At 46.6% G+C, this 24518-nt stretch overlaps 1 protein-coding gene across 1 annotated transcript in view; it reads left to right on the forward strand.

The window, feature by feature from the left end:
- The window catches only part of ADAMTS3 (ADAM metallopeptidase with thrombospondin type 1 motif 3), a 278244-nt gene that overhangs the window by 179127 nt on the left and 74599 nt on the right, over positions 1-24518 (forward strand). Inside the window, exons 6-11 of the mRNA XM_073590493.1 lie at positions 372-455; positions 4230-4386; positions 6333-6438; positions 8083-8226; positions 17131-17263; positions 17373-17486. Of these exons, the coding sequence (XP_073446594.1) occupies positions 372-455; positions 4230-4386; positions 6333-6438; positions 8083-8226; positions 17131-17263; positions 17373-17486 (738 nt within the window). The remainder of the gene's footprint in view (positions 1-371; positions 456-4229; positions 4387-6332; positions 6439-8082; positions 8227-17130; positions 17264-17372; positions 17487-24518) is intronic.

Here is a 24518-nt window from a genome sequence, read left to right on the forward strand (position 1 = left end):
CTTTTTTTCTGTTCCAGACAGGGCTTCCATAATTCCCATTTTCTTTTAGGACACCCCTGCTTCACGCCAATTAAATGTTAATCTTGGATTTATTTCCTAAGCATCTAGACTAGAAGAATTAACGGAGAGTGTAGAAAGGATGTTTGAAACTGTTTCCTTGTATTTGCAATGGAGAAGAAATATTGGAAGCATTATAAGGACTGAAATAGCAGCCTGTCAGAAGGGGTGTCCCAGTTTTATAATCAAAAGAAAGTCTTGTCATAGTTCTGTCCTTCATATAAAAGTGGCCGGTTTTAAATGTATTTAGTCAAATCAAGAATTACATAGTTTTTCTTCATTGACTAACGTTAACATGACCTTCTCTCATGCAGGTTAATGAAATTTACCATGATGACTCAATAGGTGCCCATATAAATGTAGTTTTGGTGCGCATGATAATGCTGGGCTATGCAAAGGTAAGAATTATTTATCTAAGAAATCTAAAAGTATGTTGGCTCATATTAGAAAAGATAATGCTACTATCATCCTTTTTGGAGATCTTTGGGCTGTGCTAAGTGTTATGGATTTGTAAGGATAGGCCACTATCATCTAATAAGTGGGAGTCTCACCTCCAGTGGCCAACAAGCAGTAATCAGCTCTATCCCATCATTCCTACAAACTTCAAGGAGAAAGCTTCATAAAAAAATGCCCAATTCTCCACTATTGCCCATACAACTATCCTATAGATATTCCACATATGCCTGAGATGGGAATACCCCTTTTTCCATGGAAGTGCTCTTCAGTCTACGAGCAGCAGACTGTACAGGATGATAAACTGAATAGATTTATGTATAGCGTTGTAGAGAAAGATTAAACATAGCTTGTATTTAATTAATTAATTAAAATCCCTGCACATTCTTGGCTTGGGAGTCCAGTGGGTGATCCTAATGAGTTATTTGCAGAAATTTCTAAAAAACCTTGGCTGCAAAGCTGGCTACCAAACACTAATTAAGACCACCTTCTGAACTTCTAAGCCAAGAGTGAAGAGATTTACATGAATACAGGGTGGGTCATTTATATGGATACACCTAAATAAAATGGGAATGGTTGGTGATATCAACTTCCTGTTTGTGGCACATTAGTATATGGGAGGGGGAAAACTTTTCAAGATAGGTGGTGAGTCTGACCATGGCGGCTATTTTGAAGTTGGCCACTTTGTATCGAACTTTATTTTTTCCAATAGGAATAGGGTCATGTGACACATCAAACTTATTGAGAATTTCACAAGAAAAACAATGGTGTGCTTGGTTTTAACATAACTTTATTCTTTCATGAGTTCTTTACAAGTTTATGACCACTTATAAAATGTGCTCAAAGTGCTGCCCATTGTGTTGGATTGTCAATTCAATCCTCTTCTCCCACTGTTGACACACTGATGGCAACACCGCAGAAGAAATGCTAGTCTAAGGGGGTCCGATTCCTTGTAGGAATGCTCGGACCTGACACCCATAATATGGTGTTGCACCATTTTGCTGGAAAAAACTCAGGGAAAATGCCATCTTCAGTGCATAAAGAGGGCAACACATCATCATGTAGCAATTTCAGATATCCAGTGGCATTGAGGTTTCCATTGATTAAGAATGGCCCCACTATCTTTGTACCCCATATACCACACCAAACCATCAATTATGGGTGTCAGGTTCAAGCATTCCTACATCAACAGTTTCATGGAAAGTGGATTGGTCGTCGTGGGTCAGTTGAATGGCCACCAAGGGCTCCCGATCTGACCCCCTTAGACTTTTATCTTTGGGGTCATCTGAAGGCAATTGTCTGTGCTGTGAAGATAAGAGATGTGCAGCATCTGAAACAATGGATACTGGAAGCCTGTGCTAGCATTTCTTCTGCAGTGTTGCAATCAGTTTGTCAAGAGTGGGAGAAGAGGGTTGCATTGACAATCCAACACAATGGGCAGCACATTCAACACATTTTATAAGTGGTCATAAACTTGTAAAGAACTTATGAAAGAGTAAAGTTCCGTTAAAAGCAAGCACACCATTGTTTTTCTTGGGAAATTCTCAATAAGTTTGATGTGTCACATGACCCTCTTATCATTGAAAAAAATAAAGTTGGATCCAAATTGGCCGACTTCAAAATGGCCGCCATGGTCACCACTCATCTTGAAAAGTTTCCCCCTCCCATATACTAATGTGCCACAAACAGGAAGTTGATATCACCAACCATTCCCATTTTATTTAGGTGTATCCATATAAATGACCCACCCTGTACATTACAAGCTATAAAGAATCGTTTCCCATAATACTGTATAACAGCTCAGCTATTCTGCTCTAAACAATCGGTTGTCAGATCAGATGGCATGTTCAATGTGATGGGTTACTTTTAAGTTTAACATTACTGATCATTAACATATTTTCTTTGGCACACTGGCATATTTTCCTGAAAAATAACAACAAAAACAAAAATCTACAGTACATTTGATATTACCGGTAATTAATCTGTAGACCTCATTAATGTTAATGGAAAACCTTGTAAAACTCCAGTAGTTACAGTTCATATAAGCATAAGTGATGCCAAAGACCATTCATTTCAGAGAAGTTGCAGGTTAAATCATGTGACACCTAAGTGACCAATTTCAGTAGATTATCAAGAGGGAGCAGAGGACCGCATGGCTATGGGGTAAGACACTTTGTATATAGAATAAAACCATGAAGACACATAGTCTGCAGAGGAGCTGTAAACACTATATGCTAGAATATTTAAACATTTTTATACTTTACATGTATTGAGGAAATTGGTAGCAAAAATTTACATGTCCTATTTAATGTTTTATTGAGTATGTATTCTACTACCGACATTTAATGCCAAGCCTACGTATGATAGTACTGTACAGACTTTTCATATGTGACTGGGGATGAGTTTTTAAAGCCATACGTTGCAATAGAAGCACTTATTCTTATTCTTACAGTTGTTTTTTTTCAGTTTTTTATGAACTGAGATTCTATACTATAGTTTCATATAAGATAATAATAAATGCCCTAAGCAACTTCCGGTTGTAACAACTTCCGTCCAGTTGTAACCGGTGACGTCACCGCACACCTCTTTCCATGTTAACCCTCAACACACACACTCCACTCACCTTTCACCATCTCCACTCACGTCCACTCACTCTTTCACTCCACATACGACCCTTTCTCTCACTCCGTCTCTCATACTCACGCCGTCATCGCCGCTGATCCACGATCCCCGACATCATCTTCCGCCGGCGCCATCCTGGATCCAGACGTCCTCCACGCCGGCGACATGTTCTTGCGGCGATGCCATTTTGGATCGGCGAAATCCCGCGATAGTCAAGATGGCGTCGCCGCAAGAACATGTCGCCGGCGAGGACGACGTCGGGATCCAAAATGGCGTCGGCGAAAACTCGCGAGATTTCGTCGACGCCATTTTGGATCCCGACGTCGTCCACGCCGGCGACATGTTCTTCCGGCGACGCCATCTTGACTATCGCGGGATTTCACGATACTCAAGATGGCGTCGCCGCAAGAACATGTCGCCGGCGTGGACAACGTCTGGATCCAGGATGGCGCCGGCGGAAGAAGATGTCGGGGATCGTGGAGCAGCGGCGATGACGGCGTGAGTATGAGAGACGGAGTGAGAGAAGGGGTCGTATGTGGAGTGAAAGAGTGAGTGGAGATGGTGAAAGGTGAGAGGAGTGTGTGTTGAGGAGTGTGTGTGTTGAGTGTTAACATGGCAAGAGGTGTGATGCTATCGCATCCTCCCGATGCGATAGCATCGGGCCATAATCTAGTAAGACTATAACAATAGAAAAAAAGACTTCCTCACATCCAAAAATCATATGTTGATCTAATGCCGCCAGGTTAAAATTTACAAAACTGAACATGAGATTCTCAGTTTAATATTCTGATCAGACTGTATGAAGCCCACAGCCATGTGACGGCGAACCTCTCAGAGGGCTCCTAACTCAAAAGGTGCGGTGTTGTGTGCCGGTCACTACCAAAGCGACAGAATGCCAGCAGTTCATTCTGCAAGGCCATGCCCCCATGTCTCTTGGCCACACCACTCACAAGCACAAAACCACAGCAGCAATGACTGCCATACAGCACCAACATTAAGTATTTCTGCAGCTATGGTATACTTTATTGTAGTGCTATCATGCATTGAATCATAACTACAAAAAAAATCGCATGATCGTTCATGTTTTTTTTTCACAGTCCATCAGTTTGATTGAAAGAGGTAATCCATCTAGAAGCCTTGACAATGTGTGTCGCTGGGCATTCCAGCAACAGAAGTCTGACCTAAACCACTCTGAACATCATGATCATGCCATTTTTCTCACTAGACAAGATTTTGGCCCTGCTGGAATGCAAGGTAAAAATAATAAACTTGTTATTTGAAAAAATAAATAAAATTTGTTAAAATCATCCACTGAATGAAGTCCTTTGAGGGTTTATTATTATGATTAAAAAACGTAACATTGGTTCCTCTACTAAAGTTGAGCTGTTTTGCAAGGAGTTTGGCTAGAGGGTCTTGCGATGATCAACTGAGAAGGTACAGCCAGCGATATCGTAGGCCTACAGTAGAAATGTAGTGTTACGTACTAACCATTTAACTAACTGGTCAGCGATCTAATGCATAGAATGGCAGCAATCACAAGGAAGCTAGCAGGAAACATCACTTTAACTCCTCAAAATCCTACAGTGTCACATTCTTTAATGGCCACATCTTTGAATAACCAACTGATTGCATAGCTCGGTTTGAGGATTTGATCCAGTGACCTGTTGCTTTGTGGTCGGTTCTTCTACCTGTTGAGCTTTTGCTCTTTTACTTCCTTGTTTAATTTCTGATTCGTCCATTGTCTTTATTCTCCCTTCGTGGTTTGCTCCTTTCCAGGTGGTTTCCATTTTCCCAATTAGGTTTTGCCCTTTCACGTTCTTGGTGAGGTTTTATATAGTGTCCCTTATCTGCATTTCCTTGCTGGATATATTTCCTGGTGGATGTATATTTAGGAGTTCCACGTATTTATATTGGAGATTTACCTTGGTGGGTAAACTCCAGTTATTTTCCTGCAGTAAGTTGGTTTGCTTTCCCTCCCAGCACCTTTTCATTTTACCACTGTTAGGTTCTTGAGAGGTCTTACTAGTTCCTATTATTTTGGCCTGTTTCACACTTCCGTTTTTGTGTCCGCCAAACGGATCCGTTTCCGTTTTTTTGACGGAAACTGATGCAAACGGATCCGTTTTTAAAAAACGGATCCGTTTTTTTGACGGATCCGCGGTAACCACTAATGGAAGTCTATGGGACAAAAAAAACGGATCCTGCAAAAAAATGGCGGATCCGTTTTTTTACGGAAACCAACGGATTTTGACGGATTTGAAAAAACGGAAGTGTGAAACAGGCCTTAACCTTCACCCCTCCACCTTATTTGAATGTGTCTTAATTTCTCACCTTGGTTTTGCGTATCTCTCCTCACACTTTCCTTTTCCCTTGTTGGTAGTGTGTTCCGACCTTTCCTCTGGTTCCTCAGGAGGTACAAGAAACTTGTCAATGGACTTTTAGGTATCCAGGTTTGAGGTGGTGTTTTTAAGTTGTGCAGCTAGGGCCTTTTTAATCTGTACAGGGACCAGTTGGGTGTAGGTGCGGCTTTCCCTGCTGTGAGTGTGAAAACATTCATAACACCAGTTTAATTTAATAATGAGAAGACAACCCCTTTAGCTATTTAATATTTGAGTAAAAAAAATCCTAACATAAGTCTTTTTGTCAAGACCAAAACACCAAAGCAAAAAATAACTTGTGAGTAATATAAACACCTCTTTAACATTGTACTCAAGTAGGTTCCTTGCCAAGGGCCAACTGAGAAACAAAGTAAAATTATTGGCAAATTTAAAATTTGAAATTTAGGTTGAACACTAACCACACAAAATCTAACTTACTGCCTTCCCTCTAAACATGACACATAGGTGTTTGTAGAGGGTTGTATCATGCTATCGTGACATTGACATGTATAAATCTAGCTTCTTCTCCAGTTTATCAGTCTAGAAAGATCATAAGCGTCAGTGAAAGTGATTGTTTCATGATTAGGAAATTGCTTCCCAGTAGAACCAACATGATCTTCAGTTAGCATGGTGAAAATTTTATATTTATGGGGTTTATCAAGATCCCGAGATCATGAGAATCATAAATAGTGCGGCTACCAATGGGTCAATACCCAAATTGTATATACATTTTTCTGACTGTTATGTGTGTAAGAACTTAGTTGCCTTGGTTTGTCACGTTCATTATATTTAAATCTATAACGGGTTTGTTTCTGAACACAGGATATGCTCCAGTCACCGGTATGTGTCATCCCGTAAGAAGCTGCACACTGAACCATGAGGATGGATTTTCATCAGCATTTGTAGTTGCACATGAAACTGGACATGTGTAAGTTAAAATTCACTGTACATTGTAATCAGTGATGACTACACTACACTCTACTATATATTACATTCTTTATGTGGTACAGTATATGGGATAATATGAATAAAAAGGCAACAGACAAAATTTCATTTTTATGTATAAATACTAGTTTGGTCAATACAAAGGACTGGCATGTGCCTTTTTATTTCCAAAGACCTTAGAAAGGACCAAGGGACATTCATTACATGTGGAGGAAAGGCAATACCAGCATCAAAGTAGGAAAGGATTCTTTAGGCTGTGTGCCCACGTTGCTTCTTTTAAGCTTTTCTGCTGCGTTTTTGCCACTGCGGAAAGTCTAAAAAAATCACATTCCCATGCAGTCCTTTGGGATTCCGCAATTGCCGTGCCAATGCTTTGGATTTTTCCGCTGCAAAATCGCATAGTAGTAAAATCCGCAGCATGTCCATTAAATTTGCAGAATCGCGTCGATTCAGCCACCATAGGATTGCATTGAAATGCTCACTTTACGCATGTGGCTATGCCCACCATGCGTAAAGTCAGCGCTTCATGTGTGGATGGTATCCAGAGTCTGGAGGAGAGGAGACTCTCCTCCATGCCCCGGGTACCATATTCCTGTAAAAAATAGAATTAAAATAAAAAATAGGGATATTCTTACCCTCTGTCGGTCTCCGGAGTCCTCCCGATCCTAATCGGCGCTGCCAGCAACTTCTGTTCCCAGGGATGCATTGCGCGAATGACCTCTGATGACATCGTGGTCGCATGACCGCTACGTCATCAGAGGTCATTCATGCAATGCATCCCTGGGAGCGGAAGTTGCTGACAGCGGCGCTGAGAGCCGGGTGGACTCCGGGGGCCGACAGAGGGTAAGTATATCCCTATTTTTTTTTTTTTTTTTCAACATTCTATCTTTTGCTATTGATGCTGCATAGGCAGCATCAATAGCAAAAAGTTGGTCACACTTGTCAAGCACTATGCTTGACAAGTGTGACCAACCTGTCAATCACTTTTCCAAGCGATGCTTCAAATCGCTTGGAAAAATGCAAGCATTCTGCAAGCTAAAAACGCTGTTTTTCGGGAAAACGCATGCGAATTCCGCATGCGTTTTACCTGCGGCGGGGAATTGCGGAAATACTGCGGACAATTCCGCAGCATTTCTGCAACGTGGGCACATAGCCTTACAGTTAGAGCAGTCAGACTGTGGAATGCCTTACCACAAGAGGCAGTAGTGACAGTTACTATAACATTAAAAAAGGGCTGGATACTTTTCTCACAATCAATTGCATTGTGGGGTATAAATAATCGTGATAAAGGATGAATAACTGGTGGAGAGAGGTTAAACTTGATGGACCTGTGTCTCTTTTTTAGCTACATAACTATGTAACATCAATCATACAGTATACAGTTATACATAGTGCAGAATCGTACAACATGTAGCAAACATAATTCTCAAATATTCACTTCCAGTTCAACTTTTTATGTGAAAAGGGTGACAGTTCCATGTCTTATGTACATGTGGCATACTCAAAGTAGTTCACAAGGATGTTAATTGTGTACATGCACTGTACATATGTTACACATAAATTGTGATAATGTAAACAGTTCATGGCTTATATGTTGATTTTCTGTGCCATTTATTTATCATTGTAGACTAGGAATGGAACATGATGGCCAAGGAAATAGGTGTGGAGATGAAACAAGCATGGGCAGTGTCATGGCCCCTTTGGTGCAAGCAGCATTCCATCGTTACCATTGGTCTCGGTGCAGTGGTCAAGAGCTAAAGAGGCACATACAGTAAGAACTTGTATTAACTATCTTATTCCAGAAAGACTTTGACTAATGTAAAAAAAAAAGACTTTAACAGTATTGAAATGTTTATTTTTTTACCTACCCGTGATCAGTTGCTACAGTATCTCTTTAACTACTAACATGAAGCTGCCAATTGCACCGAGGTCAGCTGATCGATAGTCGTGTTGTATTAATAAGCATTTTTATGTATTTTTTATCAGTTTTTTACAAATAAGTATGATACAGCCTTAAGTTAATCTAAAGGGTTGACTAGCACTAGTTTAAGCTAAAATAAAAGTTATATCATTAAAGAATAACTGCACTTTCAAAAAAATTTGACACTTGATAGTGACATATCCAAAGTTTTGATCAATGAGGGTCCAAGTGCTGAGTCACTCATTGAAACAAAGGGACACAAATATTCAGCTAAATGCTGCCACCCTCCGATAGACAAGGAAAGGCTCATAGAATTTTTTGTAGCGCCAGTGTAGGGTTGAGCAGGTTCGTAGGATGCAGTGACAAGACACTAGACGACTGATGGTTTGCAAAATAACTTATCTAGCTTTAGCCACTGGGCTTGTCTGAACAAACTTACAATTAAGAACCAAACAAACAGTCCACGCAGGGACTCAACAATCCTATCCAAATTCTAATGCCACTTAGACTTCCAGGGACTGCTGGTTTCGTGAGCGTGGCCGCGTTGAGGTCACTGAGACGGCTGTCCTGAAGTCTCGCTTCCCCGGGAAGGAATGGGGCTCAACATGCCCTGAAGAAAGCGCTGCCGGTGGGGCGCAACAGGCCCTGAAGAAAGCGATGCCGTTGGGGCGCAACAGGCCCTGAAGGAAATGATGGAGGTGGCGCGCGGTGATGACGCAGTTCCCCAGATGACCTGTAGCCGTCCTTTATCAAGGAGTCTCTCCCAAAGCCAGGGTAGCGAGCCTTTTATCTCGCCTGTGACGAGGTGGCGTATCTTCAGGCCGGTGACGGCCGGGTCGGCGTGATGGGGGAAGGCTGGGGGGAAGTGCCCAGGCCTCTGTGGCCTGGTTACGGGTACTCACGGCCACAACCTGAGGCAAAGTTCCTCTCTCGCCAAGGCGGGGGGGTAGCGGGGATGCTTCTCTCAGAACGGGAGCGGGGAGCAGACTCTGGGAACAGTCTCTCACGTCTCTCTTGTCGGTAAATGTCCAGCTTTTTCCTCGCAGGCTCCTCTCGGTGCCCCTGCAAGTCACCCTGCATCCTGTCTTCACTCTCTCTCTTCCCCAACTGCCACTTCAGCGCGTCCCCTGCTCCTTTTACCCTAGCCCCTCCCCCTGTTGCCCTGACAACCTCAGTCGCATGTCTCCCTTTGTAATCCTCCCGATGTGATTCCTTCAATAACTCTGGCGGTCCCCTTGGTTCCTGCCCAATCACTATATGGGGGTCCTCCTCCCCACATTCCCCCACCCTGTAAGCTCGCCAGTCCTCAGGCGAGGGAGTTAGTCTATTGAGATTGGCCTGTAAAGGTGTCAATATTCGTTGCCATACGAACTGGTCTTGTTCATACCGTTCGGGGGGGTTTGCCGACTGTTGACCGCTCGGAGCGTCTAAGTTCGACTGGGGTGGAATCTTCTGGGGTGGTGGACGTCGGTGGGCTGCAAGATGCCGGTGGGTTAATTGTGTCAACTGGCTCATTATTGGGTGGAGGGCCCTTGGGAACTGGAGGGAAATCCTCATCGTCCGAGTCCCAGCATATGAACTCCGGTTCGGATGTCTTCGGGACGGGTTCCAGTTGCTTCGGGTCGGTGGAAATACATGGGCGTAATATATTACGATGCACAATGCGGGTGGGCAGTGTTTCATCCTGCTCGGGCCGTATTTCGTACACAGGTCCTTCTGGATGGATACGGCGTAGTACCCGATAAGGACTCTCTTCCCAACGTGACTCCAGTTTATTCTGGGGGCGTTGATCTAGTACAAGCACACGGTCCCCGCTTTGGAGATGGGGAGGGGAGGTTGTATTCTTCCCTGGGTGTTCCCAGTCTTGAAGTTTGGTATGTACAATTCGGTGAAGAGTTTGCAACCTGTGGCGATGACCCAAGACTACACTCCTGTCCAGGGCCGAGGCACTTCGGGGTCCAACTCTACCTCCGTGATCCCTTTACCCTCTCGTCCGAACAGCAGGAAATAAGGAGTATAGCCCGTAACTCGATGTACCCGATTATTATAAACCCATACTAATTCAGAAACATATTCAGGCCAACGAGCTTTCTTGTCACTCTCCAGAGTCCGTAGCATTTGAATCAATGTCCGATTAAATCGCTCACAAGCCCCATTCCCTTGCGGGTGATATGGTGTGGTCCGGGATTTATCAATCCCATAAAGATGATGTAGTTCCTCCATAACTTCCCCAAAAAACATGCTACCTGGTCGGAATGTATACGTTGTGGACAGCCGTACACTTGTATAAGTTTCTGCAAATTGCGGTGGCGGCTGACTCCGCGGTCTGGTCTCGAGTAGGGGTGACCACAGCGAACTTGGTGAAATGATCCACCATGACGAGGCAGTGTTCGTATCCCTGGAATGCAGGACCAATGTGCAGATAATCCACCGTCAGGAGCTCAAAGGATGCTGAAGTCACAATCGTCTGTGTTGCGGCCCTCTGAGCAGGCGGTTTGGCCAATTCACATAAGCGGCAGGTACGGCAAACTTCGTCCACAACAGCTGACAAGCGTGGGTGATAAACTTTCTGTTGTAACCATTGCAAAGTCTTTTTGACTCCAAAGTGGGCCCCTTTTTCGTGAGCCTCTCGAGCCAGTTCGTGTAGTTGAGCTCCGGGCGTAAACACCTGCCAAACAGTCGTTGAGGTTGTTTGCGAAGTGATTTTATGGTACAGTAGTCCCTTTTGGATAATCAGTCTCTCCCATTGTCGCAGCATCAGTGACAGGTCTTGGGTCAAAGCTTGTTGTTGAGTATCAGTGGGTAATTGACCAGCGGCGACCCATGTCCGGAGAAGTCCAACTTCTTCATCTTCTTGTTGCTGTTGGATCCACTTATCCCGAGATTGTTCCAGGATGCCCCTGTGGGTCTCTGGGGAAGATACTTTTGCATCAACATTGGTGAGCACAGCAGCGGTAAGAGCGAATGGTATTTCCTCTCCTTCTAATTCTTCGTCTCGATTCTGTCCGGGAGTTGTATGTCGAATCCTGGAGAGAGCATCTGCATGAACATTCTCGGCTACTCTTTTGTAAATAATCTTGTAATTGTACTTCGCCATTCGAGCCACCCATCGCTGCTCCAAAGCCCCCCGTTTTCCAAATGAGCCAGTGGGTTGTTGTCAGTTCGCACTACCACCTCGAAACCCGCTAGGTACTCTGTGAATCTCTCAGTCATAGCCCACACCACTGCGAGGAGCTCGAGCTTAAAAGAGCTGTAATTGTCAGGGTTACGCTCGGAGTCATGGAGTGAACGGCTTCCATATGCGATCACCCTCTCCCGGCCATCCTGAACCTGTGACAACACAGCCCCTAGCCCGTGAAGACTCCCGTCAGTGTGCAGGATGAACGGCTGAGAGAAATCCGCATAAGCCAACACTGGGGCATCCGAGAGTGCAGCCTTGAGATCTTGGAAGGCCTCTTCCTGAGGGTGTTGCCACTGGATTTTTCGCCCATTGGCCCCAGCGGGAGCCCCCTTCAGCAGGTCATGCAGGGCTCGAGCTCGACATGCAAAATTCTTTACGAAACGACGGTAATATCCAGCTAACCCCAGAAAAGCCCGCACGTCTTTCACCGTCTCGGGGGTAGGCCATTCCTGGATAGCAGCAATTTTCTCCCGGGATGGCCTCACACCCTCTGCCGAAACGACATGACCCAGATACTCAATCTGAGAACGAAATAAGTGGAATTTCTAAGGCTTCACCTTCAACTCGTACTTTTGCAGCCGGCTGAGTACCTGTCCCAACCGCTTCAGGTGGTCCTCGAAGGAGGCGGCATAGACAATGATGTCGTCCAGGTAGATCAACGTGGCCTCAAAATTGAGATCCCCTAGACATCGCTCCATCAATCGCTGAAAGGTCCCGGGGGCGTTGGCCAGCCCAAATGGCATTCGATTAGACTCAAACAGTCCCATGGGCATTATGAACGCCATCTTAGCTCTGTCCTCTTCTGACATGGGCACCTGCCAGTACCCACTGGCCAACTCCAGGGTCGAAAAATATGTTGCTTTGCCCAATGCAGACAGAGAATCTTCTATGCGGGGCAGTGGGTATGAGTCTTTAATAGTGCAAGCATTCAATTTACGATAATCCACACAGAATCGTAGTGTACCATCTTTCTTCCGGACCAACACGATGGGGGCCGCCCAAGGGCTTTGACTTTCCCGTATCACCCCTTTTTGTAGCATCTGAGCCAGCAAAGTTTTCACCTCTTGATAGAGTTGTGGCGGGATCTGTCGATATCGTTCTCGGATAGGGGCCGCTCCTGCTGTGGGGATCTCATGAGTGATGGCGGTGGTACACCCAATGTCGTCCTCATGGCTAGCAAATACTTCATGGTACTGTCCCAGCAATGCTTTTACTTGTGAAAGTTGGGCCGCAGTTAGTCCAGAAAGCTCAGCCCGCATCTGCTCCAAAATATTTCGGCCCTTCTCTTGTGTCGAGACTTCGTGGGCCTGTAAGGTTCGTATTGTTACCTCCCAAGGATCCTCGGGGTGTACTCGTAATTGAACCGCTGGAGCGGGCAGCACTTCTTCTAAAGGCTTTACTAGTTTGGCCAGTACAGTCCGTGCTTTCAGAATGGTATCTTGGTCTTCAAGGTTAATGCTGCGGACCAGGACGGTTCCTTTTCGCACCGTAGCGAGGGAACGGGCCACCAGTATGCCAGGAGGTAAGTGCTCTGAGTGACACGGCTCCACCTGCACCTCTACGCCCTCCAAAGGTATCGGGGCCCGAATTGGCAGGGCCACCACTGTCTGTCCAGGAGGCAGCACAAGCAGGGGTGCCGCTGACGTGATGACCTTGCCCAGAGCCTCCCCCTCCTGGCAGTCCCGATGCACCCGCGCACCTCGCACCAGCTGCTGGAATACCTGTCCCTGAGCTGTGCGAGAACCCCACTGCTTCAGTGTCCTTTGTGTGGGATCATTAAGCAACAGGTTACCAAACTCTTTTAAAATATTCATGCCTAGGGTGACGGGGTGTCGTTGATCAGTTTCTCCTTGAGTCAGCACCACCCCTCTGCGGCCGAGGGATTTACCGCACATCGTCACCTGCACCCACACTACCCCGGCAACCGGGACCGGCAGTTGGTTGGCGGCTACTAGTCTAATCATGGGCCCCCACTGAGGCCTTGCTGCCTCCGGAAAGTTTCGTTGAAAGTACGCTGCGGGAATAGTGGTTACTTGTGACCCCGTGTCCACCAGACACCGGACGGCCTGGCCCTCTGCCTCTGCCCAAACCACCGGAAACTTTGCTACCAAATCTTCGGGACTTCCACCACCCCTAGTTGTGGTTTTCGGCTCCAAGCGGCGTCCTCCCAGCCCGGAGCCCTTTAGTTTAATGGCCGCCGGGGTGGGTATCTCCCACGCCGCGGACACTCTCGGGTGAAGTGGCCTGGTTCTCCACACTCATAACACCGGGCCGGTATAGATTGACCACCCCGCGGAGAGCGTGACCCCCAGGGACCGGGATTAACACTGGGTCGTCCAGTCTCCGGTTCGGTTCTTCTCTTTACTTCAGCCAACTCGCTCTTAATATTTTTCAATTCTCGCTTCATCTCCTCCACCCACTGAGGTTCCTCAACTGTGTTCGAGGAGGCCTCCACACCTCGGACCTTCCCCACGGGGACCGCCATCCCCTGCTCTTGCTCCCGAACCCGTGCCTGACTTCCCACTTCTGAACAGTCTATTGGGGATTCATTCTGATCTGTTCCCGTAATGCCTGCTTTATCAGTGGATCTCGCAGTCCAGTCACCAGTAGGTCACGTAGGGTAATGTCAACAGGTCCTACCCCTACCCCGTCTTTTCTTTCAATAGCCGTATGCAATTCTTGGAGTACATTCATATACTGAGTAATCGTCTCCCCCTCTGCCTGCATCCGGCTAAACAGACTGGTCCTTAATTCTCCCACATTAGTGGGATCCCCGTGGGTCTGTTCCACTATCTGCAACACCTTTTCAAAAGTGTTGCGGTGCCCCGGAGGTTTCAACATCACTGACCTCCGAACCTTCCCGTCTAGGGCCATGAGTGCCACTTCAGCTTCCAGGTCAGGGGTCATTGGGTGCATCTGAAAAAGCCCCCGCATTCGCTCTGTCCAGCTCCATAGCATAGTATTGGAGCCGGAGAATCTAGGCAGGTTGTTCAGCATGGCCCCCAATGAAATGCTAGTACGGGGGCCCTCATTATTTACAGAGTCTACAGCTTCCCCCTGACCTGTGCCACCACCGTCTACGCTCGGAGACTGCATCCTGCCAACTACGCCAAGTGTAGGGTTGAGCAGGTTCGCAGGATGCAGTGACGAGACACTAGACGACTGATGGTTTGCAAAATAACTTTTATCTAGCTTTAGCCACTGGGCTTGTCTGAACAAACATACAATTAAGAACCAAACAAACAGTCCACGCAGGGACTCAACAATCCTATCCAAATTCTAATGCCACTTAGCCTTCCAGGGACTGCTGGTGAGCGTTGCCGCTTTGAGGTCGCTGAGACGGCTGTCCTGAAGTCTCGCTTCCCCGGGAAGGAATGGGGCTCAACATGCCCTGAAGAAAGTGATGACGGTGGGGCGCAACAGGCCCTGAAGATAGCAATACCGTTGGGGCGCAACAGGCCCTGAAGAAAGCGATGCCGTTGGGGCGCAACAGGCCCTGAAGAAAGCGATGCCGTTGGGGCGCAACAGGCCCTGAAGAAAGCGAGGCTGTTGGGGCGCAACAGGCCCTGAAGAAAGCGCTGCCGCTGGGGCGCAACAGGCCCTGAAGAAAGCGCTGCCGCTGGGGCGCAACAGACCCTGAAGAAAGCGATGCCGTTGGGGCGCAACAGGCCCTGAAGAAAGCGATGCCGTTGGGGCGCAACAGGCCCTGAAGAAAGCGATGCCGTTGGGGCGCAACAGGCCCTGAAGAAAGCGATGCCGTTGGGGCGCAACAGGCCCTGAAGAAAGCGATGCCGTTGGGGCGCAACAGGCCCTGAAGAAAGCGATGCCGTTGGGGCGCAACAGGCCCTGAAGAAAGCGATGCCGTTGGGGCGCAACAGGCCCTGAAGAAAGCGATGCCGTTGGGGCGCAACAGGCCCTGAAGAAAGCGCTGCCGCTGGGGCGCAACAGGCCCTGAAGAAAGCGCTGCCGCTGGGGCGCAACAGGCCCTGAAGAAAGCGATGCCGTTGGGGCGCAACAGGCCCTGAAGGAAATGATGGAGGTGGCGCGCGGTGATGACGCAGTTCCCCAGATGACCTGTAGCCGTCCTTTATCAAGGAGTCTCTCCCAAAGCCAGGGTAGCGAGCCTTTTATCTCTCCTGTGACGAGGTGGCGTATCTTCAGGCCCTGAAGAAAGCGATGCCGTTGGGGCGCAACAGGCCCTGAAGAAAGCGATGCCGTTGGGGCGCAACAGGCCCTGAAGAAAGCGATGCCATTGGGGCGCAACAGGCCCTGAAGAAAGCGATGCCGTTGGGGCGCAACAGGCCCTGAAGAAAGCGATGCCGTTGGGGCGCAACAGGCCCTGAAGAAAGCGCTGCCGCTGGGGCGCAACAGGCCCTGAAGAAAGCGATGCCGTTGGGGCGCAACAGGCCCTGAAGGAAATGGAGGTGGCGCGCGGTGATGACGCAGTTCCCCAGATGACCTGTAGCCGTCCTTTATCAAGGAGTCTCTCCCAAAGCCAGGGTAGCGAGCCTTTTATCTCGCCTGTGACGAGGTGGCGTATCTTCAGGCCGGTGACGGCCGGGTCGGCGTGATGGGGGAAGGCTGGGGGCAAGTGCCCAGGCCTCTGTGGCCTGGTTACGGGTACTCACGGCCACAACCTGAGGTAAAGTTCCTCTCTCACCAAGGCGGGGGGGTAGCGGGGATGCTTCTCTCAGAACGGGAGCGGGGAGCAGTCTCTGGGAACAGTCTCTCACGTCTCTCTTGTCGGTAAATGTCCAGCTTTTTCCTCGCAGGCTCCTCTCGGTGCCCCTGCAAGTCACCCTGCGTCCTGCTTCACTCTCTCTCTTCCCCAACTGCCACTTCAGCGCGTCCCCTGCTCCTTTTACCCTAGTCCCGCCCCCTGTTGCCCTGACAACCTCAGTCGCATGTCTCCCTTTGTAATCCTCCCGATGTGATTCCTTCAATAACTCTGATGGCGGTCCCCTTGGTTCCTGCCCAATCACTATATGGGGGTCCTCCTCCCCACACCTGTGTGCAGTTTCTCGCCTTTCTAAGGAAGGTAGAGCTCAGCTAAACATTTCTGTCCCTTGTTTTTAGAGCCAAATATCAAAACTTCTTTACAGAAAACAGATGAAAACTTAAATGTCACTGATATATCAAATGCTTTTTGAAAATTCAGTTGGTTTCAATAGTTGCTTCACTGATTTTATATTGACCTTTACATAGGTCATCAATATCAGGTTGATTGGAGCGTGAGATGCGGTACCCCCACCGATCAATCGTTTTCAGTGCTGTAGATCTGCCCTTGTTTGCATAGGAGTGATTCTTATTACCGAGCCACTACACAGTTGGTAGCAGCTGTGCTGTTCTTTTCCGTTACTGCGAACATCCGTCCCCTGTCGGCACTGCAGCTTATCGATTGGGGGGTGTGAAGCATTGGACCACTACCTATCTGATAGTGATGAGCTACGCTAAGGACAGGTCATGAATATAAAAGTAGTGAAACATTTCTTTGAGACTTCATACTATATACTTTAAAAAGAGAGTCATACTCAGTCTTACACTTTTTTCATTATCTTTTTTGTATTTTACAGTTTATATGATTGTCTTCTGGATGACCCCTTTGAACATGATTGGCCTAAACTTCCAGACCTCCCAGGAATTAACTACTCAATGGATGAACAGTGTCGGTTCGATTTTGGTGTGGGCTACAAAATGTGCACAGCTGTACGTTGTCTCTCACATTTCCTGTTCATAAGTTTAAATGCCTGAGGTTAGTAACGTATAATTATATGTGATATCTTTATTATGAAATAACTTGCATCGTTTCTTTCAGTTTCGGACTTTCGACCCTTGCAAACAATTATGGTGCAGCCATCCTGATAACCCTTACTTTTGCAAGACCAAGAAAGGTCCTCCTCTCGATGGCACAGAATGTGCTCCTGGAAAAGTAAGTTATTTTTCTGTGTACATTCATTTAAATGATAGGTTTAGGGAATAAATAATTTGCTTTAACTGTCATTTACACTGTATTGAAAGTTTTTTAAGAAAAAAAAATTGTCATAAGATCCATTGGTGAAATTATCAATGTAGATCTTTCACCTGATTTCACAATACAAACTACATACATTATTAACTAGATCTCTTGGACATGGATGAGGCTGGAGTGCTTAGCTGGTAATTCCAGAATCTTTTTTAAAGTTTATTTCAGCTGATTTTAACCCCTTCACTACCAAGGGTGGTTTGCACGTTAACTCCCGGGCCAATTTTTACAATTCTAACCACTGTCCTTTTATGAGGCCATAACTCTGGAACGCTTCCATGGATCCCGGTGATTCTGACATTGTTTTCTCGTGACATATTGTACTTCATGTTAGTGGTAAAATTTCATTCATATAACGTTTATTTGTAAAAAAAACGGAAATTTGGCTAAAATTTTGAAAATTTCGCAATTTTCCAACTTTGAATTTTTATGCCCTTAAATCACGGAGATATGGCACACAAAAATCTTAAGTAACATTTCCCACATGTTTACTTTACATCAGCACAATTTTGGAACCAAAATTTTTTTTTGTTAGGAAGTTATAAGGGTTAAAAATTGACCAGCGATTTCTCATTTTTGCAACACCATTTTATTTTTACGGACCACATCACATTTGAAGTTGTCATGATCCAGCGTGGATCTGACAGATTAAATGGATAAGTGAATTTTGTTTCCTTTGGCTTGGTGCCAAAGTGGGTTGATTGCCCCCGGTGGCCATTAGAATTATTACACGTGGTGTCGTTCATTCTAAGTTGCCCCGGTGGTGGTGAGCGGTAGTGCACTTTAGTTTCTTTGGTTTAATGTGCACTTAATTACAAATCATGTGTGAGGCTCTATAAAAGAGAGCCAGGTGTGTTCAATCACTGTTGGTGATATTGTGTTCGTCATTTGGGAAGCAAGCCTGGGTGAGGAAGGAGCTGAACATGAGTCCTGCGCAGCCCAGCCAGAGGGGACAAGTGGCAGCTATGTGGCCTGCAAGAAGGGCTGGCATGGCGTGGTGGAGTCACAGTTTATGGTGTCGGCAGGAAGAGTTTGCATGGCTTGGTGGAGTGACAACTATGGAGAGAGTTGCACTCAGCATGCGGGACTTGGTTGCTGAGAGCTGGACTCAAGCATGCTTGACTTTTTGGGTAGGAGCTGAACTCATCTTTGGGACTCTGTTACTGGACTTCTGCAATTGGTGGTGGACTCTGCTCCAAGGCTGCACTATGGTGAAGGATCCAGTTATGGTGATGGATCCGAGTGGAGGGGAAGATGCAAACAGGTGGTGGGCTCTGTTGCTAGGAGCATACGCAACAGAGCAAAGCTAAGTGGTGTTTCCGCTGTATTGTCATTTTCCCTCATGTGTGTTTAGTGCAGTGGTGGGATTAGTTTCCGTACCGACCAATTCCCTAGTGAGGGTTTAGGTTCAGGGCGAGCTAGGGTTTTTAGGTTCCTGTGCGTAGCCCGGTGCGGAACCGGCATAGGGAACATTAGCAGTGCAGGGACACTGGCTCAGGGGAGTACAGGAGGTCTCCACTTCCCTATTCCCTATTGCAGGGCCCACCATTGTTAATGTTACCCAGGTTCCCACTTTATTATTTAAATTCGCCTTACTGGAGGTGGGGTTTCCAGACTACTGTATGTATACGTGTAATACCTAAATTCGCCAGTTGGAGGCGGTGTATCCAGCTGCACGTCGTATTATTTAAATTCGCCCAACTGGCGGCGGTGTATCCAGGGTCACGTGTGTCATATGGGTTCGCCTTGCGGTACTCGCTGCGTCCAGACACACGTGACCGTGGCATTATCACCAACCCAACTTTTTTTTTTCTGGTGAGCTTTGGCCATGTGGAGACCTGTGAGTAATTGCTGCCGGGCCTCACTGAGGTGAGTGGGGAGCGGCAAGGTGTGTTAGAGCTGCTGCAGCAGCAGTTATCAGGGTCTGGGGCCTCTGCTCAGGCAACCAGGAAATCAAAATGGCGGCTTTGGCAAATTGCAGGTCTGGCAAAAGCCCCCTTGAGTCGCTGCTGGGGAACGGGACTTGTTCATACAGGTGGACGTAACCAGACAGGTGGGTGGAGTTGGTGATCCCCATGGTGCTGTCTGGGGTTCCCCGAGGTGAAGGGGTACGTCCCTGTAGTGAGCAGACTGGTGATAGTCTGCGGGGCTCACGCCAAATCTTCAATACCACCGAAGAAGCCGCCCCCTCCTGGTCGTGTGAAGGAAGGCGAACAGCGAGTGTATTTTTCCTCCATGTCCCTGCGGCTCTGGCAAAGTGCCCCCTAGAGTCGCTGCGGGGGGCGGGACTTGTTCATACAGGCGGACGTACCCAGACAGGTGGGTGGAGTTGGTGATCCCCATGGTGCTGTCTGGGGTTCCCCGAGGTTAAGGGGTACATCCCTGTAGTGAGCAGACTGGTGATAATCTGCGGTGCTCACGCCAAATCTTCAATACATCAGTGGAAGTGTGCTGCGAAGCGTTACCAGCGCATACTAAACATTCACATACATAACCTCGTTCCCCAGGTCGGCACTGTGGAAATGAGTGGTGCCTCCAAAACGAACATTATTGCCAATACCAGTGGTGCGTTTGTCATAAACCTGAAATTTCAGGTAGGGGTGGGGTGAACTCAGGATCTGGACGTCCCCGCTGTTTGTGTTTCCCTAATGAGGAGTGGTCTTGAGGGTCCAAAGGCCCCTCATTAAGGAAGGGGTACTGTCATGATCCAGCGTGGATCTGACAGATTAAATGGATAAGTGAATTTTTTTTCCTTTGGCTTGGTGCCAAAGTGGGTTGATTGCCCCCGGTGGCCATTACAATTATTACAAGTGGTGTCGTTCATTCTAAGTTGCCCCGGTGGTGGTTAGTGGTAGTGCACTTTAGTTTCTTTGGTTTAATGTGCACTTAATTACAAATCAGGTGTGAGGCTCTATAAAAGAGAGCCAGGTGTGTTCAATCACTGTTAGTGATATTGTGTTCGTCATTTGGGAAGCAAGCCTGGGTGAGGAAGGAGCTGAACATGAGTCCTGCGCAGCCCAGCCAGAGGGGACGAGTGGCAGCTATGTGGTCTGCAAGAAGGGCTGGCATGGCGTGGTGGAGTCAGTTTATGGTGTCAGCAGGAAGTGTTTACATGGCTTGGTGGAGTGATGACTATGGAGAGAGTTGCACTCAGCATGCAGGACTTGGTTGCTGAGAGCTGGACTCAAGCATGCTTGACTTTTTGGGCAGGAGCTGAATTCATCTTTGGGACTCTGTTACTGGACTTCTGCAATTGGTGGTGGACTCTGCTCCAAGGCTGCACTATGGTGAAGGATCCAGTTATGGTGATGGATCCGAGTGGAGGGGAAGATGCGCACAGGTGGTGGGCTCTGTTGCTAGGAGCATACGCCATAGAGCAAAGCTAAGTGGTGTTTCCCCTGTATTGTCATTTTCCCTCATGTGTGTTCAGTGAAGTGGTGGGATTAGTTTCCGCACCGACCAATTCCCTAGTGAGGGTTTAGGTTCAGGGCGAGCTAGGGTTTTTAGGATCCTGTGCTTCGCCCGGTGCGGAACCGGCATAGGGAACGTTAGGAGTGCAGGGACACTGGCTCAGGGGAGTACAGGAGGTCTCCACTTCCCTATTCCCTATTGCAGGGCCCACCATTGTTAATGTTACCCAGGTTCCCCCTTTATTATTTAAATTCGCCTTACTGGAGGCGGGGTTTCCAGACTACTGTATGTATACGTGTAATACCTAAATTCGCCAGTTGGAGGCGGTGTATCCAGCTGCACGTCGTATTATTTAAATTCGCCCAACTGGCGGCGGTGTATCCAGGGTCACGTGTGTCATATGGGTTCGCCTTGCGGTACTCGCTGCGTCCAGGCACACGAGACGGTGACAGAAGTCACTTTGAAGGGTCTATATGATAGAAAATACCCAAAAGTGACACCATTCTAAAAACTGCACCCCTTAAGGTGCTCAAAACCACATTCAAGGAGTTTATTAACCCTTCAGGTGCTTCACAGGAATTTTTTGAATATTTAAAAAAAATGAACATTTAACTTTTTTTCACAAAAAAAATACTTCAGGTTCAATTTTTTTTATTTTACCAAGGGTTACAGGAGAAATTGGACTGCAAAAATTATTGTGCAATTTGTCCTGAGTACGCTGATACCTGATATGTGGGGGGGAACCACTGTTTCGGCGCATGGCAGAGCTCAGAAGGGAAGGAGCGCCGTTTGACTTTTACAATGCAAAATTGGCTGGAATACAGATAGGATGCCATGTCACGTTTGGAGAGCCCCTGATGTACCTAAACAGTGGAAACCCCCCACAAGTGACCCCATTTTGGAAACTAGACCCCCCAAGGAACTTATCCAGATATGTGGTGAGAACTTTGAACCCACAAGGGCTTCACAGAAGTTTATAATGTACAGCGGTACAATTAAAAAATCATATTTTTTCCACAAAATGATCTTTTCACCCCCAATTTTTATTTTCCCAAGGGTAACAGGACCCTAAAAGTTATTGTGCAATTTGTCCTGAGTACGCTGATACCCCACATGTGGGGGTAAACCACTATTTGGGCGCAGCTATCTGTCACAGGCACTGCTGCAGGCTTCCTCATGCCTGCGCTCTGCGGGCAGTGAGGAAGCCAGCTTCCTGCAGGTCCCCAGAGGTCCCCGCCGCCATATTGGAACCAGGGACCTGCAGGAAAGGAGCCCCCCGCAGCAGCGCTGCACATTGCGCTGTCGTGGGGGGCTCAGGGAAGCACGGAGGTAGCCCCCTCCCTGCCGATGCTTCCCTTTAACCCCCGGTACACCGCGATCGTGTTTGATCGCGGTGTACAAGGGGTTAGCGTGTCAGGGGCGGTCCGTGACTGCCCCTGACACATTGTGCCGGGTGTCAGCTATGATAATTAGCTGACACCCGGCCGCGATAAGCGACGCTCACCACGTGGGTGCCGCTTATCGCTATGACATAATATTCCGTCCATGGTGATTAGGGCCCAGGGCACATGGACGGAATATTACGTCCAATGAAGGAAAGGGGTTAAAATAAGCATTTTTTGAGTCCAGTTAAGGCTAAAGTGGGACTAATAAAATGCTCACTTAAATATAAGGCATGATAACTTTTCAACATGGATCATATAGCCTTTCTGACATGGATTTACGAAGAATACCATCAGGTCTAAAGAATCAGTGTACCAATGTATATACCGTAGTTTGCACTGTGAAATCTGGCACAAATAATATTAAAATGTATATATTTAAAGAATGCATTAAGTAAGGTTGAAATGTCATATTGTGGATGTCTCATTATGTGTTCTCAACAACCAGTAGCTCTCATGGATTTTTTTTGAACAACAATCTAAATATAGGAACAAGAGGAAAATGATCCAGCTTGAGACGGAGGCGACTGCAACTCTGCAAAGCTTTATTGGACAACTTTAAAAATATGTATTGTTCTATAAAAAATATGCATAGCAAACACCAGGCACACCAGTGAGAACAATCTACTGTTATGAACTCTCTTGATCTAATTTCTGAGTCGGGGCTCCCTCTGGTGGTTGCTGCGAGTAGTGGAGCTGGTCGTATTGACGGAAGTCTATCATCTGAAGATGATTATTGGAAGTCAGGGGTTACTGACTGGGAGGATTTAAGTGAGCAAGCATCCTTCAGTTGCTGCTGGTGATTTGTTTGTCTTCCTGTGCATTGTGAAGTCTGCTTTTGCCGCTGCTTGGTCTTGCATAATTCAGATAAGTTATTTGTTTGCTGAATCTTTTGCATTTGGTATAGTTTTTGTCTTTCTCTGCTTTCTGCTTTGCGTGTGGGTTCAGCATTATTCCCTACTGTGATTTGTGCTGGACCCTGTTCAGGTCACAGCTTATGTCATTCTGTTCAGTATTGCTAATCCCTTGCTATATTAGTATCTTTTGCTTTGCTTCCAGTTCACACCAGAATGCTGATCTAGCGGGGGAGAGGTCGTGTGGCCTCAGTGTTTTTGCATATCAGACGTGTTGGGTTTTTTAGGGTTTTTGCGTGATTGCAGACAGTATCTTTTCTGTCCTCTCCTATCTAGACAGTTTGGCCCCATCATTTTCTCACTCTATATTCTGCCTGCATTTGTGCCTCATCTTGTCTCACTGACAATATATGTTTGGGGGCTAGCTATTCCTTTGGGGTTCTACTCCAGGGCAGTTTAGCTTTCCCCTTTCTTACTTTAGACTTAGTTACCTCTTTGGCTGTGCCGAGGCGTCTAGGGCATCGTAGCCACGTCCCACAGCTAATGCTAGTTGTGTTGTTAGGTTTAGGGGTGTGCAGTCCGCTAAGTTACCAACCTTTCTGGTTTCCTGGTTGCTTAGCTAATTCCCCAGTAATCCTCCTCGGTGACCGAATCATAACAATCTACCTAATAGTGCATTAAAGACAAATATATAGTGTGTGCATGACATTGATTAGACAATTAAAAATGCAAAAAAGTATATATAGATGTAAAAAAAAGCAAACAATCTCCAATTCAAAACGATCATGGACAATAAAAAATTTAATATTTTCCATGATAGTTTTGAATTGGAGATTGTTTGCTTTTTTCTACATTTATATATGCTTTTTTGCATTTTTAATTATCTGTCTAATCAATGTCATGCACACACTATATATATGTCTTTAATGCAATATTAGGTAGATCCTGAGTAAGACTTCTTAGTTGAAATGCGTTGTTTTCACTGGTGTTTGCTGTGCATATTTTTTAAAGTACAATACATATTTATAAAGTTGTCCAATAAAGCTTTGCAGAGTTGCAGCCGCCTTCGTCTCGAGCTGGATCATTTTCCTCTTGTTCCTATCTGGCATGGGTGCTCACCACGATCCGTGCTGGGCGATGGCATGTTTGGGGATGTCATCGCAGACCGGTAAGCTGACTAAATATTTTACTTATTCAATCTTCATATGGTTCAAATAGTTTGCAATAATGAT

The sequence above is a fragment of the Dendrobates tinctorius genome, unplaced genomic scaffold (assembly GCF_039654945.1).
Source record: "Dendrobates tinctorius isolate UK_male_01 unplaced genomic scaffold, ASM3965494v1 ptg000011l, whole genome shotgun sequence".
Taxonomy (NCBI): domain Eukaryota; kingdom Metazoa; phylum Chordata; class Amphibia; order Anura; family Dendrobatidae; genus Dendrobates; species Dendrobates tinctorius.